Below are 15,032 nucleotides of genomic sequence, written 5' to 3'. Positions count from 1 at the left end.
CCTATGATTTCAAAATAAGAAAAAGAAATATTATGAAACAACTTTAAGCCCACACTCTATAAATATGTATTTTCACATTTATTTGAATGCACAAAATTATTGAAAAACACAATGAAGCAACTGTTATAACTAGAAACAGAAGATCTGTATAGTTTCATATCTATAACAGATTTTTATTTATAATTAAAAACTTCAATGCAGAGAATGCTAGTCCAAAAAGGCTTCATTCTGAATTCTTCCAAATGTTTACAGGAGGGAAAGAAACCACTGATTTCCGTATACAAACTTTCCAAAGAACTGGAAAAAAGGTAATACTTCTCAATGTACTATATGAGACCAGCATAGTTTTGATACCAAAACCTGTCAAAAACATTATAAGAATGAAAGATTACAAGTCAATTTCTTTCATATACAGATTTTTAAAATTCTAAGCAAAACGTTAAGAAACTAAATCTAGTGATATAAAAAGAATTATACATCACAACAAACATACATTTATGCTAAGAATGCAAGATTGGTTTGTTACTATTAAATCAATCAATATCTGGAGACAAATAAAAACAGAAACAGTGATCTAAAAATCTATGGGACACAGCAAAAGCAGTTCTAAAAGGGAACTTTACAGAGATACAAGCCTACCTCAGAAAACAAGAAAAATTTCAAATAAACAACCTAACCTTACACTGAAAGGAACTATAAAAGAATAACAAACAAGACCCAAAGTTAGCAGAAGGAAAGAAATCATAGAGATCAGAGAAGAAATAAATAGAATAAAGTCTAAAAAAACAGGAAAGATCAATGAAACTAAGAGCTAGTTCTTTGAAAAGATAAACAAAATTGATAAACCTTTAGCCAGATTCATCAAGAAAAAGAGAGGAGCCAAATAAATAAAATCAGAAATGGAAAAAAGTGACAACTGATATCACAGAAATACAAAGACTCACAAGAGACTACTATGAATAATTATATGCAAATAAAATAGACAATCTAGATGAAATGAATAAAGCAAAAATAAACAAATGGGACAACACCAAACTAAAAACATTTTGCATAGCAAAGGAATCTACTGACAAAATGAAAAAGTCACCTACTGAATGGGAAAAGATATTAATATTTGCAAATGATATATTCAATAAGTGACTAATATCCAAAATACACAAAGAACACATATAACTCAATATCAAAAAAATGACCTGACTAAAAAATGGGCAAAGGATCTGAATACGTATTTTTCCAAAGAAGACATGCAGATGGCCAACAGATACAAGAAAAGATGCTCAAAATTACTAATCAGCAGGGAAATGCAAATCAAAATCACACTGAGATATCACCTTGCACTTGTCAGAATGACTATTATCAAAAAGACAGCAAATAAGAAAGAAGTATTCATGAGCATGTGAAGAAAATGGAACCCTCATGCACTGTTCATAGGAATGTAAATTGATGTAGCCACTATGGAAAACAGTATGATGTTTCCTCAAAAGAGTAAAAACAGAACTACCATATAACCCAGCAATTCCGCTTCTGGATACTTTTCTAAAGAAAATGAAAACACTAATTTGAAAAGATATACAGATCCCCTATGTTCACTGCGGCATTAATCACTATTAATATCCAAGATATGGAAGCAACCTAAGTGTCCTCCAATAGATGAATGAATAAAGAAGATGTGATGTGTGTGTGTGCATGCACACACACACACACACATATATAATGGAATATTAGTCATATAAAAGAATAAAATTTTGCCATTCATGGCAATCTGGATGGATTGTGAGGTTGTTATGCTAAGTGAAATATGTCACACAACAACAAAAATGGCATGATTCCACTTACATTTGAAAAACAAATATCAAAAAAGCAATGAATAAACAACCCCCATGGACTGTAACCCACCAGGCTCCTCAGTTCATGGAATTCTCCAGGCAAGAATATTGGAGGAGGTAGCCATTCCCTTCTCCCGGGATCTTCCCAACCCAGGGATCAAACCCAGGTCTGCTGCATTGCAGGCGGATTCTTTACTGTCTGAGCCACCAGCGAAGCCCAATGATAGAGGAGGCTGAGGGGGGCTTGGGGTGCTGGTAATGCTCTTCTACTTCCTTATCCCTGTGGTGATCACATGACTGTGTTGGCTTTGATTATTCAGCAAGCTGTACATGTATGATATATGAACTTGTATGTATGATATATGAACTTTTATATATGTTATATTTTAAATAAAATTTTAAAAATAAGATTTACATGAATCAGCTAATACTAAGTGGAAAGTTCTTGGCTTTAAATCCATGAATCCATACATTGGAAACAACAAAACCTGAAAAACAAAAAGCTAGAAATCAAATAGCAAACTGAATATAAAGAAATATGAGAAGGTAAATAATGTTAAGAGCAGAAGTCAATGAAATAGGAAGCAAATATACAAGAAAGAGAATCCCAAAAACTTAGTTAGTCCTTGAAAAGGCTAATATAATAAGTGACTGCCAAGTCTAACCAGGAAAACTGAGAGCTGACAATAACATTAGGATTGGAAAGAAGAATATCACTACAGATCCTGTAAATGTTAAAAGATTACAAACAGGACATTATAAAAAAAAATTTTATGCCATATTTAGTATATATTTTAGCTTAAATATTTGAAAATTTAGCTAAAATTAATGTATTTCTGGAAAAGAGAATTTATAGAAATGAAACAAGAATAAAAATATGAATATTTCTTTTATAGTAAAGAAATGCAATTTCATGATTTAAAACTCTTCCACAAAGAAAACTTAAGGCACAGAGAATATCCTTAGTGAATTCTATTAAGTATTTGAGAAAATATCACCAATCTTAACATGACCAGAGACTAGAAAAAAAGGAGAGGAAAAAAGAAAAACACTTCTAACTTGCTTAATAAGGCCAGCATAACCTTGATAGCAAATCCTTAAAAGAAAGGAAAATGACATGCCAATCTCAAGTGATGAATACATTATTAAGATGTCTTTATTGGTTGTTTTTATTTTGTAAGAACATCATTTTGATTCTAAACAAAACAGCTGTAATCTTTGCTTCAAGATTCCAAAGAATAAGCATAATGTACCTGAAATTCAGAGAGTACATTTCTGAGGTATGTCAATAGAGTTCAGTTATGAAACTAGTGTATGTGTACATGGCAACCACATGTCTCTAAGAACAGCCAACAATTTGAGTTGGGACAGAAAGGCTTTTCTCTTTCTCTGCAGCACAGAAGACTACATGACCGCATATTCATCCCTAGATTCTAAGACAAGTTCCAGATGAATATATAATGACCTTCTGTGTTCAAAGATTGAGGAGGAAATTCTTTTCCTAATTATTTTTCATATGGGACTTCCCTGGTGGCTCAGATGGTAAAGCATCTGCCTACAACGCGGGAGACCCAGGTTCAATCCCTGGGTTGGGAAGATCTCCTGGAGAAGGAAATGATAACCCACTACAGTATTCTTGCCTTATTCTTGCCAATTATTTTTCATAAATGCAGTATAAAAGAGACATGTAACTTATTTATATCTTGACCCATTCTCTTCTCATCAATTAAAACTGGGAACAAAGTGAGTAACCACCTTTATCATTAAGTTTTGGTTTTAAAGAATAATCCTTACCAATAAATTCTTTACTTCCCATACTTTAGTCAGAATCCTAGATTGTGATCTATATTCATTTGACATTCTGCCAAATGCTATTTCTGATATTCACATTACATGCATTTGAGCAATATAAAATCCTTTTAGTAATTCAGTCTACTTTCATCCCAACCCAGCTAAAGAGTATTTAGTCTCTGAAATATTACTGCAAATATTGAAGGCAACGAAAATCAATAGGTCATTAACATTATCATACATGCTGTCAAAACTTTTCCACTCATACATCTCCCCAAAGCATTGCTTTTCTCTTTTCTACTCAAGTTATGATGCTCTTCTCTCCTTTTCATTAGTTTGAGGTTTCCATATTATACAAAGAATACTATTGTGCTGTCTCCATATATTTGAATCTGAATATATTTCATATAGCCTGCATGCTTCCTTAGACTCTGCACTCTAAAGTTTTTCAAAGTGTGGTTATCAGTTTCAAAGTCAAAATAGATATAAGGAAATATCCAGTTAACCTATGGGCAAGTCTACTTGGGGAATATACGTTAGCAAATAAAAACACCCAGAATGCCAAAAACACTCTACCACCCTGTTAACATATGACACTGCAAAGGGGAAATATTTTATGCCCCATAGATCCTGGCAAAAGAGAAGTTGCTTTAATTTGGTTAAGTTTAATTTAAACTGGTATGTTAAAAATATAATTTTCATGTGAAATTTTTAACAAAGTCAGTTTATGCTGTTGCGCATTTTGGGGACACTAATATTTACTATCTTTAAAAAACTGCCAATGCAGTTTTTAATAGGAAGTAGATATATCACAGATATCATCTAAAAAATTAAATTATCAAGAATCTTAACAGAAAAAAATTGACATGAGACTCATATTGCTTACTTGTTGCACAGTAGGTCAATTTTGCTTATATCTATTAAATATTATCAAGGGAGAGATACAGATAAAATGTTTTCCTGAGTTTCTTTTTTTCCCTGATTTTCATAAGCTGTTTTTTTAGTATTGTAAACTATACTAACATACTCTAAAATAAGAGAGACGAGCTTAGAGTAGAACAAAATAAAAGTACATATGCATCAACATGATTCTGTGTGACTCGGACACAGTTAAAATTATGAAATTGCAGGCTTTTCAAAAGATAGATGGTTTCTAAAACTGAAGCAACAAATACCTTATTTCTAGAATTCTGTAGTTGTTCTTAAGGCATTCAATGAGCACCATGACAAGCATTCTTTTCTAAAGCATCAAAAGACTAGATCAATATGCACTTGGAGTAAAAAGTAAGTGATAAATGCCTGTGTTTAATTACAAATACTCCAGCTTCATAGAAGTTATTTTTGTCCATGTTTTTAATACAATAAACTTTCTTTATATGTAAGGAAATATCCAGCCCATAAAAATTAACAATGAACAACCTATAAAGCAAAATATCAACGATGATGGGAAGACTGCTCAACTGGATGGATGAGATAACACAATAGTCCTCCATGTCTAAACAGTATATATCTCTGTTACTTTATCACTCACATAAGTTTAAACATTCTGTGGCAGGGGACATATTCCTCTGTTATTAGCAATATTCTTTCCTTCTAAGTGGATAATTTTCCTTCTAACTCTCAGATCCATTGATCTTCCTAACGCTAACTTATGCTTCCTTTGCAGTCTAGTTAGAATGTTTCTCTCAAACAATTCCTAATTCTCAAACTTCATAGACACTACTGGTATTCTTATCTCTTCTTGTTACAGAAAGCAATGAAAAAAAGAAAGAAATGGTGAATTCTCTTAATAGAAGGAGAGTTTACACATTGTGTTTTGATACCTGAAATACTTCTTGTGCACCAATTTTCTCCCTTAAAATTAGCTGCACTTTAATTTTCATTCATGCAAATTTCACAATGTAATTATGTGCATTCCTGTTAATCACTTTGTCATCTACAGAAACTGGACTGGTATTAAGCCCCAGAACACAGCATTGATGTTGTTCATGCTAGTTCTAGACCAGAAAATCCCTGTTGTGTTGTTTCATGATTATACATCATAAGGAAGAAAATAATCATTGAAATATGCATTTGAAAAGGACCTTTAAACTGCTAGCTATATATAAACATAAAGTAAAAAAGTAAATTTTTCTCTATATATTAAACAGTGTTACCACTCAATTCATAGATTCACAAATTGAATCATTTATTCATCAACAAGCATTGACTAATCATATAGTATATAATGGATTCCACTGTATCATGCTGTAAATATTAAATATGCAAAATTATAATAAAAGATGCAAATCTATTTTATTTGCAGTTAACATCATTATTTGAAGTAGAGTAACTTATAACCCAATTTCCCCCTTATTATCTGAAATGGTAAAACATTCCCTTCATTCCCTTCCCTAACTTCTGCATACCTCCTTCCCTTGTATCCATGATCTCTATGAGAAGTTATAAAGTAATACTGGAAAATTGCTAATCCAATTGCTCCCACTTCACTCAGAAAGTTTTGAAATACCAAGGGCCACTATAGATGAACTGAAGTATTTGAATAATTTAATCTTTCTTAGGTGCCACTGCTGCTGCTGTGTGTGTTTAGTCGTGTCCGATTGTTGCAAACCCATAGACTGTCAAGTCCCATAGACTACCTGCCAGGTTCCTCTGTCTATGGGACTCTCCAGGCAAGAATACTGGAGTGGGTTGCCATTCCTTCTCCAGGGGATCTTCCTGATCCAGGAATCGAACCTGGGTCTCCTGGATTGCAGGCAGACTCTTTACTGACTGAGCTAGGAGGAAAGCCTTCTTAGGGACATTATACCTTAACATGGTATTTACTTATTTCAAAGTTTACTGGCTTCTATAATAATAAGAAAATTAAATCCAAGTTGAATGGACTTCGAATGGGAAGTGCACCTTGAACACACAAATGTTTCTGACATGGCAATTACGCATCTGTCTTCTTTGTGAAATGCATCAATAAGAACACATAATAAAAGATTGTCAAGTCCTATACCCAACTGTATCATCTTTCTGTCAGTACAAATAAGTGTTCTGAGACATGCTTATTATTTCTATATATTTACAAATACTGTGTGGAACTATTAGCTATGTTTTGGAACATCATTCTCAAAAAAGACTACTTTGTCAAAACAGTATTCACTGTAAAATATAGCCTAGGGAATATGCTGCATTTTATTAAATGGTATAGCATTCACAATCCAATTCACTGCCATCTCTACCACAAAACCTTCTCTGATTCCCTCTTCCCTGTCTAGATGTTCTCTCTCCCTTCTTTGAACATCTGTTACAATTTATTTTTACATGTTTTAGGTTATCATCATGTTTAAATCATGTATTATTAAGGTTTGAGTAAATGTCTCATCATTCATATTGAGTTTGTGTTATGCAAAGACTCTTACATAATTTTCATTCTCACCTTAGGTATCAGAATGCCTTAAACATATCTGTTGCTCAAAATATGTTTCCTAATGAAAGGATATTTGTTTAAAGTAATTCCTTAAAGAAATTCCTAAAAAGAATTATTCAAAGACATCCCAGGTTGTTTATTACCTGTTCCAGAAACTTTGGTGGTTTATTTTTTTCAATTTTAGAACTTTATACTGTATTACTTTAATTGTTCTTTAATAGGTTTGAATGTCTTACCTTGGTTTTTCAAAAATAAACTGCAACCTCTCTGAGGCCAAAAACGATCTCTTTTAACACCTGGATCTTCCCAGAATCCTTAGCACAGGGGATGCTGAGCAGGAGTGTTCAATTCAATGGATTACACGCTGCCAAAGACTCATATAACATTTTAGAAATAGCTAGTGACCATCTCCTGTTCAAGGGAATCAAATTCCATAAAATATGCTTACCATGGCATTGACATTTGCATGATCCCCTTTCCTATTCCGAATCTGGATACAGGATATTGGCACATTCAGTCCTACTCCAGAGGCCAGATTTCTCAGGTCAGCAGCACTGTATTCCCCATGAAACAGCAAACTGTTATTATCATAACCAAGTCCCAGGGAGGCCCGATAGAGATAAGTATGAGAAAGTCTTTCGACTGTAGTAACATCTATTATGGCTGATGACATGCAAGGACTCGAAGCCACCTTGCTTCCATACCTCAGCTCCTCTGGAGAGCGACAGCAGTTCTGAGTGCAACAACCTGCACTCTGGCTCAACTTGGTACACACAAAGAAAAGTAAGCACCCCAGAAATAAAAAGGAAATACAGGCCAGGGCAATTGTTAAATACAGGTTCTCGGCAGAAAGGTGCCCTCCTGTTTCCCAGCCATCTTCAAAGTCTGGAAGGACCTGAGGGGCAGAGCTGCTCAACAGCATGCTCAATGTGACAGAGGTGGAAAGTGATGGGTCTCCATGGTCCTGAACCACCACCACCACCTTCTGTTTAACTGCATCAGTGGGAAGAACTAAACGAGCAGTACGGAGCTCTCCCATGTTGGCTGAAATTCTGAAAAGGCTTGAGTCAGAAGCCTGAAAGATATAGTAGGAAAGCCAAGCATTGGAGCCACTGTCTGCATCCTCTGCTACCACTTTTGTGATCAAGTGTCCTGTTCTGGCAGAGCGGGGCACAATTTCCACTGGGACAGAGCCATTTTTGGACAAGGGAAACAAGATGACTGGAGCATTGTCGTTCCTATCTACCACAAACAAGTTCACAGTCACTGTTGAACTTCTGGGAGGAAAGCCACCATCCCGGGCTTCCACTTGGAAGTGAAACCCCCTGAGCTGCTCAAAGTCAAAGGAAATTTTGGCAGTGATAGCCCCACTGGGTGAATCTACTGCCACCAATCTAGAGGTTGCCTGCCCTTCAGAGATAATATCCAACAGCTCATAGAAAACAAGGCCATTCTTCCCCAGATCTGGGTCCTGGGCAAACACATGTCCTAGGGAGGCCCCAGGGGCATTGTTTTCAGCCACAAAAAGTTCCTGTTTCGATTTAGGAAAGCTTGGTGTGTTGTCATTCACATCAGCAACTGACACAGTCAGTGTCCTGCGAGTGCTAAGTGGAGGTGAGCCACCATCCGAGGCAGTGATCAGAACCTGGTATTCACTGACTTGCTCCCGGTCCAGCGGCCCATCAGTCAGCAAGCTGTAGTAGTTGCCAAAGGAAGCCTTCAACTTAAAGGGGCCTGCACTGTACACGCTACAAGCGACTTTACCATTGGGACCAAGGTCTTCATCCCTTACACTAAGGAGAGCAATCACTGTGCCGGTGGCGGCGTCCTCCGAAACGGGACTGGAGAGAGTGAGAAGGTTCACCTCAGGGGCGTGATCGTTCACGTCAGTCACCTCCACCAGCAGTTTAGCGGTGCTGGCTAGACTGAAGGCACCCTCATCCCTTGCCTCAATGTACGCCTCCAACAGCGTTTCGGGGGGACCCAGTGAAGCAGCGACCCGCACTTCCCCATTTCTAGGGTGCACGTGGAAGTGATGTCGCAGCTTGGCTTTCGTGCTGTTGCTTAAGGAATACCGGATTTCCCCACTGGAGCCTTCATCCGGGTCCGAGGCTTGCACTCGGAATAACACAGTCCCACGGGGTGCAGTCTCTGGCACCTTGGTGCGGTATACTGAGCGCTCAAATACAGGTGCATTGTCGTTTGTGTCCACCACGACGATGGTGACTTGTACCTCACCGGAGCGCGCTGGCAGCCCGCCGTCCCGAGCGGTGAGTACTAGCCGATGGGTGGCACGCTGCTCCCGATCCAACGCTTTCTCCAACACCAGCTCTGGGAATTCGCTGCCGTCGACCCGCGAACCCATGTCCAGGCTAAAGTGTCGGCTGGGGCTCAGGCTGTAGCTTAGCAACCCGTTGCTTCCCTCGTCGGCATCTTCTGCATTAGGCAAAGTAAAGCGAGCTCCGGGCATAAGGAACTCGGGAATGTGGAACTGCACGTCGCCGGCAGGGAAGTGAGGCGAGTTGTCGTTGATGTCCAGGACGTGAACATGGACCTTGTGCAGCTCTAGCGGGTCCTCGAGCACAAGCTCATAGATCAGGACGCAGGCAGCTTTGGCCCCGCACAGCCGTTCGCGGTCCGCCGGCTCTCTGACCACCAAGCTTCCGCTGGCCAGATCAACCCCGAAGGAAGTCTCGCCGCGGCTGGAAAGGAAGCGAAAGTTCCGCAAGGACAGAGAGGCCGCTGACAGCCTCAAGTCCTGGGCAACATTGCCTACGGCTACGCCCCGTTCGGTCTCCTCCGACACTGAGTATTCCAGCTGTCCCGCTACAGAGCCGCAGGAAACCCACAAACATAGAACCGCCACCCTCCAGCCCCCCATCCCCCTCCCTCTCGGCGTCCCCGCTCCACCAGCGGTGACCCGGGACCATGCTCCGGACTCCCGGAGAGTGCGAGCCGTGGTAAAAGGAAAAAAACCGAGGGCCGGTCGGCCGCCGCTGCCCGCTAAAGGTGCAGAGACAGCCGACGTTCGCCTTCCGAATGCCGTAATTGCCCGGGACCGGCCGGCTGAGAGCAAGGCTTGCTAGACTGGAGGTTCCGCAGCCGTCTGGGAAAGCCGAGCCGGCGGGAGCGGAGGAGCACAGCGCCGCCTAGGGGTGCAGAGGCGAGGAAAACCTCCCGGCTCCGTGAAGAGCCGTCTCCCTTCTCCGCCCACCGGGAACTCTCCCCGCGCCCCGGCAGCGAGCACAGGGCGGGGCAAAGAGATGCTCCGAGAAACTAATACACCTTGCCTTAAACCGCGCTTCCTAGGACAACGCCCTGACCGCCGCAGTCTTAACGTCTACAAACTCTACCTGAAGACGGCTTAAAATTGGGGCTGAGCTCGGCTGGGCGTCTCTCAGCGACTATTTTGAGAGCCGAGCGTCGGGTCCCGGGCGCTCGGACCCACTGACTCCCTACAGTGCTGGCAGAGACGGCGGAATTCCGAGAGGAACAGCCGGGCCGACACGCTGGGAGGCGGGACCACAACCGTGAACCACTACGCCTTCTAGGCTTAAGGAAACAGGAACCCCCAAACCAAGTGCTATGGTGCGTTCCGTGTTGGATTCTCAGCCTCTCCGCTGCGACTTTAAGTCTCTCCTGCACCTTCTTATATCCCCGGAGACGCCAAGATTTCTATAGCGAGAACCAGCGAGGGGCAAATGCGGACCATTCCCCGGTACTCTCGCTTTTCAAGGCACAAAACTAGGCGAGTGCAATTCCGGTTCAACGTTCCCTCTTTTTTGCAAATCAGCAGGTTTTCTCTTTTCCCCAGGAGGCCCTAAGGGGAGTGCTCTGCAAGCTCTGGGCGAGGAAAGTGGTTAGAAGCCAGTCAATATCAAGCACCAGAAACCCAGAAAGATTGACAGCTCATCCCCAAACTGGAACTGGACGTACAAAAGGAAGGGGAAAATACTGAGATACTCCCCATGAGCGTGACCAGGAAACTGTTCTGTAACTTTGCTCTTATTCAGAAAACAGTACTGAAGTGGTGTAAGAGCAGACTTGATGCCCGTCGGTTCCCCAGCTTTGTTTTGCCGGTCTTCGGCACGGAAATCGGGACAGTCCTCTGTTCTATGAAAAACAGCTCTTGGCCGCAATACTTCCAAATTCCACCTAGCACCCTACAACCAGTGGCTTCTCCTGAGAGGGTGGAGAGCTGAAAAAGAGACTGACCCCTTAAACACTAAATTCATCACTCAAATCCTTCTTTTAATACAATCGCAGTGTCCAAAGCCCCAAGAACCAAAATTTGAAAGACAAAAGCTGAATACAGATAAAGAATTGAAGCTCTCAGGGCATTGTATTTACTGGTCAGAAAACTGCCTAAATATACGGCTAATTACTGAAGCTGAGTACTGGATACATGGAATTAATTACACAATTCTCTCAACTTTACTGTATGCCTGAATATTTCTCTAATAATTTTTTTAACTGTCACTTAAAATGTAGGTGGGGCAGGCAGGGATAAACAGGCACCTCCAGCTTTCTGGTTTTAAGACTAAGTGGGATTGGTAACTTCACTGTGCCACTAAACACCAATCACTTCCTCTGTCTATTACAAACCCACCCCTTATTTCTTCCAAGGAAGTAGGGCAGGCTGCCTCTTGTTGCTGTTTTAGTCACTAAGTGGTGCCAGACTCGTTGGGACCCCATGGACTATAACCCACCAGGCTCTTCTGTTCATAGGATTTCCCAGGCAAGACTATTGAATGCATTACCATTTCCTTCTTCAAGGGAATCTTCCCAACCCAGGGATCGAAACTGCCTCCCCTGCAGTGGCAGGCAGATTCTTTTACCACTGAGCTACCTATTTACTTTATTTACGAGCTGCCTGTTTATTTAATATATAGGATAATTATAACAAAGCACAAACACTTCTATTATACTTCAGTTTTTAAAATAATTCTGCTTCAAAGCCTATCATAAAGTAATCATTGAAATGTGGCATGTCAAAAGTTACTCCTCTGCTATCAAAGACTATAAAATGAAAAATAATATATATCACCCCTGACCTTGGGTTTAGTTGGTGGCTCAGTGGTAAAGAATCCACCTGCAATGCAGGAGCTGCAGGAGACACAGGTTCAATCCCTGGGGTCAGGAAGATCCCCTGGAGGAGGGCATGGCAACCCATTCCAGTAATCTTGCCTGGGGAATCTTGGACAGAGAAACCTAACGGGCTACAGTCCATAGGGTCACGAAGAGTCGGACACGACTGAAGCAACAGCACACACTCAATATTTACTGATATAAACTAGAGTTTGTGGGAAAGTAATATTTAGATATCTAAATATTTGGATATCCCAAAGATGAGAAAGTCTAAAAACTTTTTTCTTGTGTATAATATTACTAGTTAAGGTTAAAATCATGAATTAACATAACTTCTCTATAGTAGAACCCTTCCTTTCTAATATTTCATTTTGCCAGTTCATGGCATTTTCTATAGTGTCTCCTAATTCAAGTATTTTCAAGCTTTTAATTAGGTGCAAGTACAACTTTAAGAGGACTCTGTGCAAAAACGTTGTTCTGATTTCTGCTTGGGTTCTACTGCAAAGACTTATTATAATGCTCTCCCACCAAACTTGGCTGTAATCTGTAAGTTCAAGAGATTGCTAGCCATAATCCATAAGTTCATGTTAGAGATCCTGAAACCAAACAGGAGAATGATCTGAATATCCACCAGAGTTTGTCAACAAAATGTTATTATACTTAAGATTTTCTTAGTAATTAAGATTATTCTTTTGGGAGTATATTCTGTACTTATGGGAAGTAAATTTAAAAATTGGACATCACAATCACATTAAGCAAATTTTCATCCCATAATATTGCTTCATGAAGGTTTCAAATCAAGCCTAACAGAGTATGAATTGTTTGAGGGTAGAGATCCGTATCACTCAATTTTGTCTCTGAAATATCTAGCTAAGCTCCAGGCACATAAATTAAGTGGCTCAACTACTCTCAATACACAACAGCCTATGTCAGTCATTGTTGTTTCTTTTTTAACCTGAACACTTTACCAATAGCACATTACTATAGAACTTCTTTCTCAAGTTTGTACAAAGTTTTTCTCCATAACATAATATTATATAAAGTATCTCAGACTTTTTTTCATGAATCTTCACTCTAATTAACTCTATGCTGTGTTTTCTTACTCCTTTTTATAACTATGCTAATTTTTCTAGAATTACCTCTTTATAAAATCTTACTCTATTTCATCTTCCAAGTATAGTCCTCAGAACTTAAAGTAAGTCATGCTCCAGATTGGTCATAATATCCAAGAAGAGGAGAGCTTGCCTTTTCATTCTAAATACTCCATATCAAGGAAGGGTCTAAACTTGCATCTGGTTCTTTAACAGCCACATCACATAACTTTTTTATGATGGATTTAAAGCTAAAATTCTTATGTTTAGTCTTAGGTTTTTTCCTAGATGCTATTAAGCCACAGATCAAAAAATCCTAGACTTTTACACCTAATTTTTTAAAGTCAAATTGACTGAATGTCACATTGTGTTAAGAGCTAGCCAGTCTGGTTCAATCACATATTTTACCTATATCAAATTTCATATTCCTACATATTTGGTAAGCAGTCACACCAGATCTTCCTCTGAGCTGCTGAAAAAAACTTCATCACATGCGGCTGGAAAGGAAGGCTTGCAACCACTACCAATCACCCTGTCTGACATCAGTTTTATAGGAGAGCCTAACCTAAAATAAAGATCTGACAAAGGCACTGTCAACATTCTCCAAAAAAGAATCTACATAAATCTCACATTATATTATAGTTTCAAAACAAAGTATTTCCAGATCATAATTATTTATATATTTTTTTAATTTTGATAAAAATTTCATAGCTATCACCCCCCCAAAATGGCCATCTTTATTTTAAACAATAAAAATATCAGAATTATTGTTATGAAAGATCATAAGCATAGTAGCACACTTCATGTAATAGCTATTATTTAATACTGACTTGGAAATTCTAGGCAACACAAGATAAGGAAGTGTGTGTGCATATGTGTGTGTGTATTAGAGAGGAGGATAAAATATGCTGTTACTAATAGATGATAAATTTATAGGTAATAAAATTTTCTATTCATAAAGTCCCAGAGAATTAAAGAAAAATACATAGAACTAAAAGAGAGCTTGATGAGATGACAAAGTTAAAAAACATAGTTTTCCTACATAACTGCAATAACTAGACAAAAAGAGGAATTTCAATCAATTATGGATAAATGAAAATGGATTTCTTCTCCATAAAACCTACCGAAAACAACAGAAGAATAGCCAACAAAAAATAAAATAATAAGGATGAAAAATAATTAAGGATGAAACTCCTTAAAGCGCTTGAACTTCAACCATAGTATATATGAAGAGAAGTTACCAAGTGCTAAGAAAATTGGACCAAGATGCCAGAAAATGCTGAGAGAGTATACTTGCCACTGGAGACCTTGGGAAGAGCTGGTAGATTAAGAGTTTTCCAAAGTAGTACTTCACACTGAGATATAAAACAAAAGATCTCTTATTTGAAACAAAAATATCTAGGTGCCTAGGCTAAATCAGGCAGGGCTTTTCCATTATCCTATTTGTCAGCACAAAATAGGAGAAAAAGCAGGAGTGAATGCACTAGTGAGCAGATGCACAATTATTTCAAGAGTGAACCTAAGTATGTGGTAAAATTAAGAGAAAACTGTGGAGGACAAATTGCTCTGCAGCTGCCAGTTCTCATTATTGGGAGACATGTAAAAGCTAAGGTATACACAAACCCCTCCGATGCTGCTGCTGCTGCTGCCAAGTCGCATCAGTCGTGTCTGACTCGGTGCGGCCCCATAGACGGCAGCCTACCAGGCTCCCCAGTCCCTGGGATCCTCCAGGCAAGAACACTGGAGTGGGTTGCCATTTCCTTCTCCAATACATGAAAGTGAAAAGTGAAAGTGAAGTCGCTCAGTCGTGTCCGACTC

General features: G+C 39.2%; 1 protein-coding gene and 1 non-coding gene across 5 annotated transcripts in view; one reads left to right on the top strand and one right to left on the bottom strand.

The window, feature by feature from the left end:
* LOC136156201 (protocadherin alpha-C2) overlaps nucleotides 1-15,032 on the bottom strand; it is a 126,387-nt gene that overhangs the window by 75,622 nt on the left and 35,733 nt on the right. The window contains exon 1 of one of the 4 annotated variants that reach the window (XM_065918720.1): nucleotides 7,484-9,916. The exons of the other annotated variants lie outside the window; for them this stretch is intronic. Coding sequence (XP_065774792.1) covers nucleotides 7,484-9,916 — 2,433 coding nt within the window. Of the gene's footprint in view, nucleotides 1-7,483; nucleotides 9,917-15,032 lie in introns of those variants that run through there. 4 annotated transcript variants of the gene reach the window in all.
* TRNAC-ACA (transfer RNA cysteine (anticodon ACA)) lies at nucleotides 3,351-3,422 on the top strand. The gene has a single exon. It is a non-coding gene; the product is annotated as a tRNA-Cys (tRNA).

This window comes from Muntiacus reevesi, chromosome 1 (assembly GCF_963930625.1).
Source record: "Muntiacus reevesi chromosome 1, mMunRee1.1, whole genome shotgun sequence".
Classification (NCBI taxonomy): Eukaryota; Metazoa; Chordata; class Mammalia; order Artiodactyla; family Cervidae; genus Muntiacus; species Muntiacus reevesi.
This window is presented reverse-complemented; position numbering and strand designations above follow the sequence as displayed.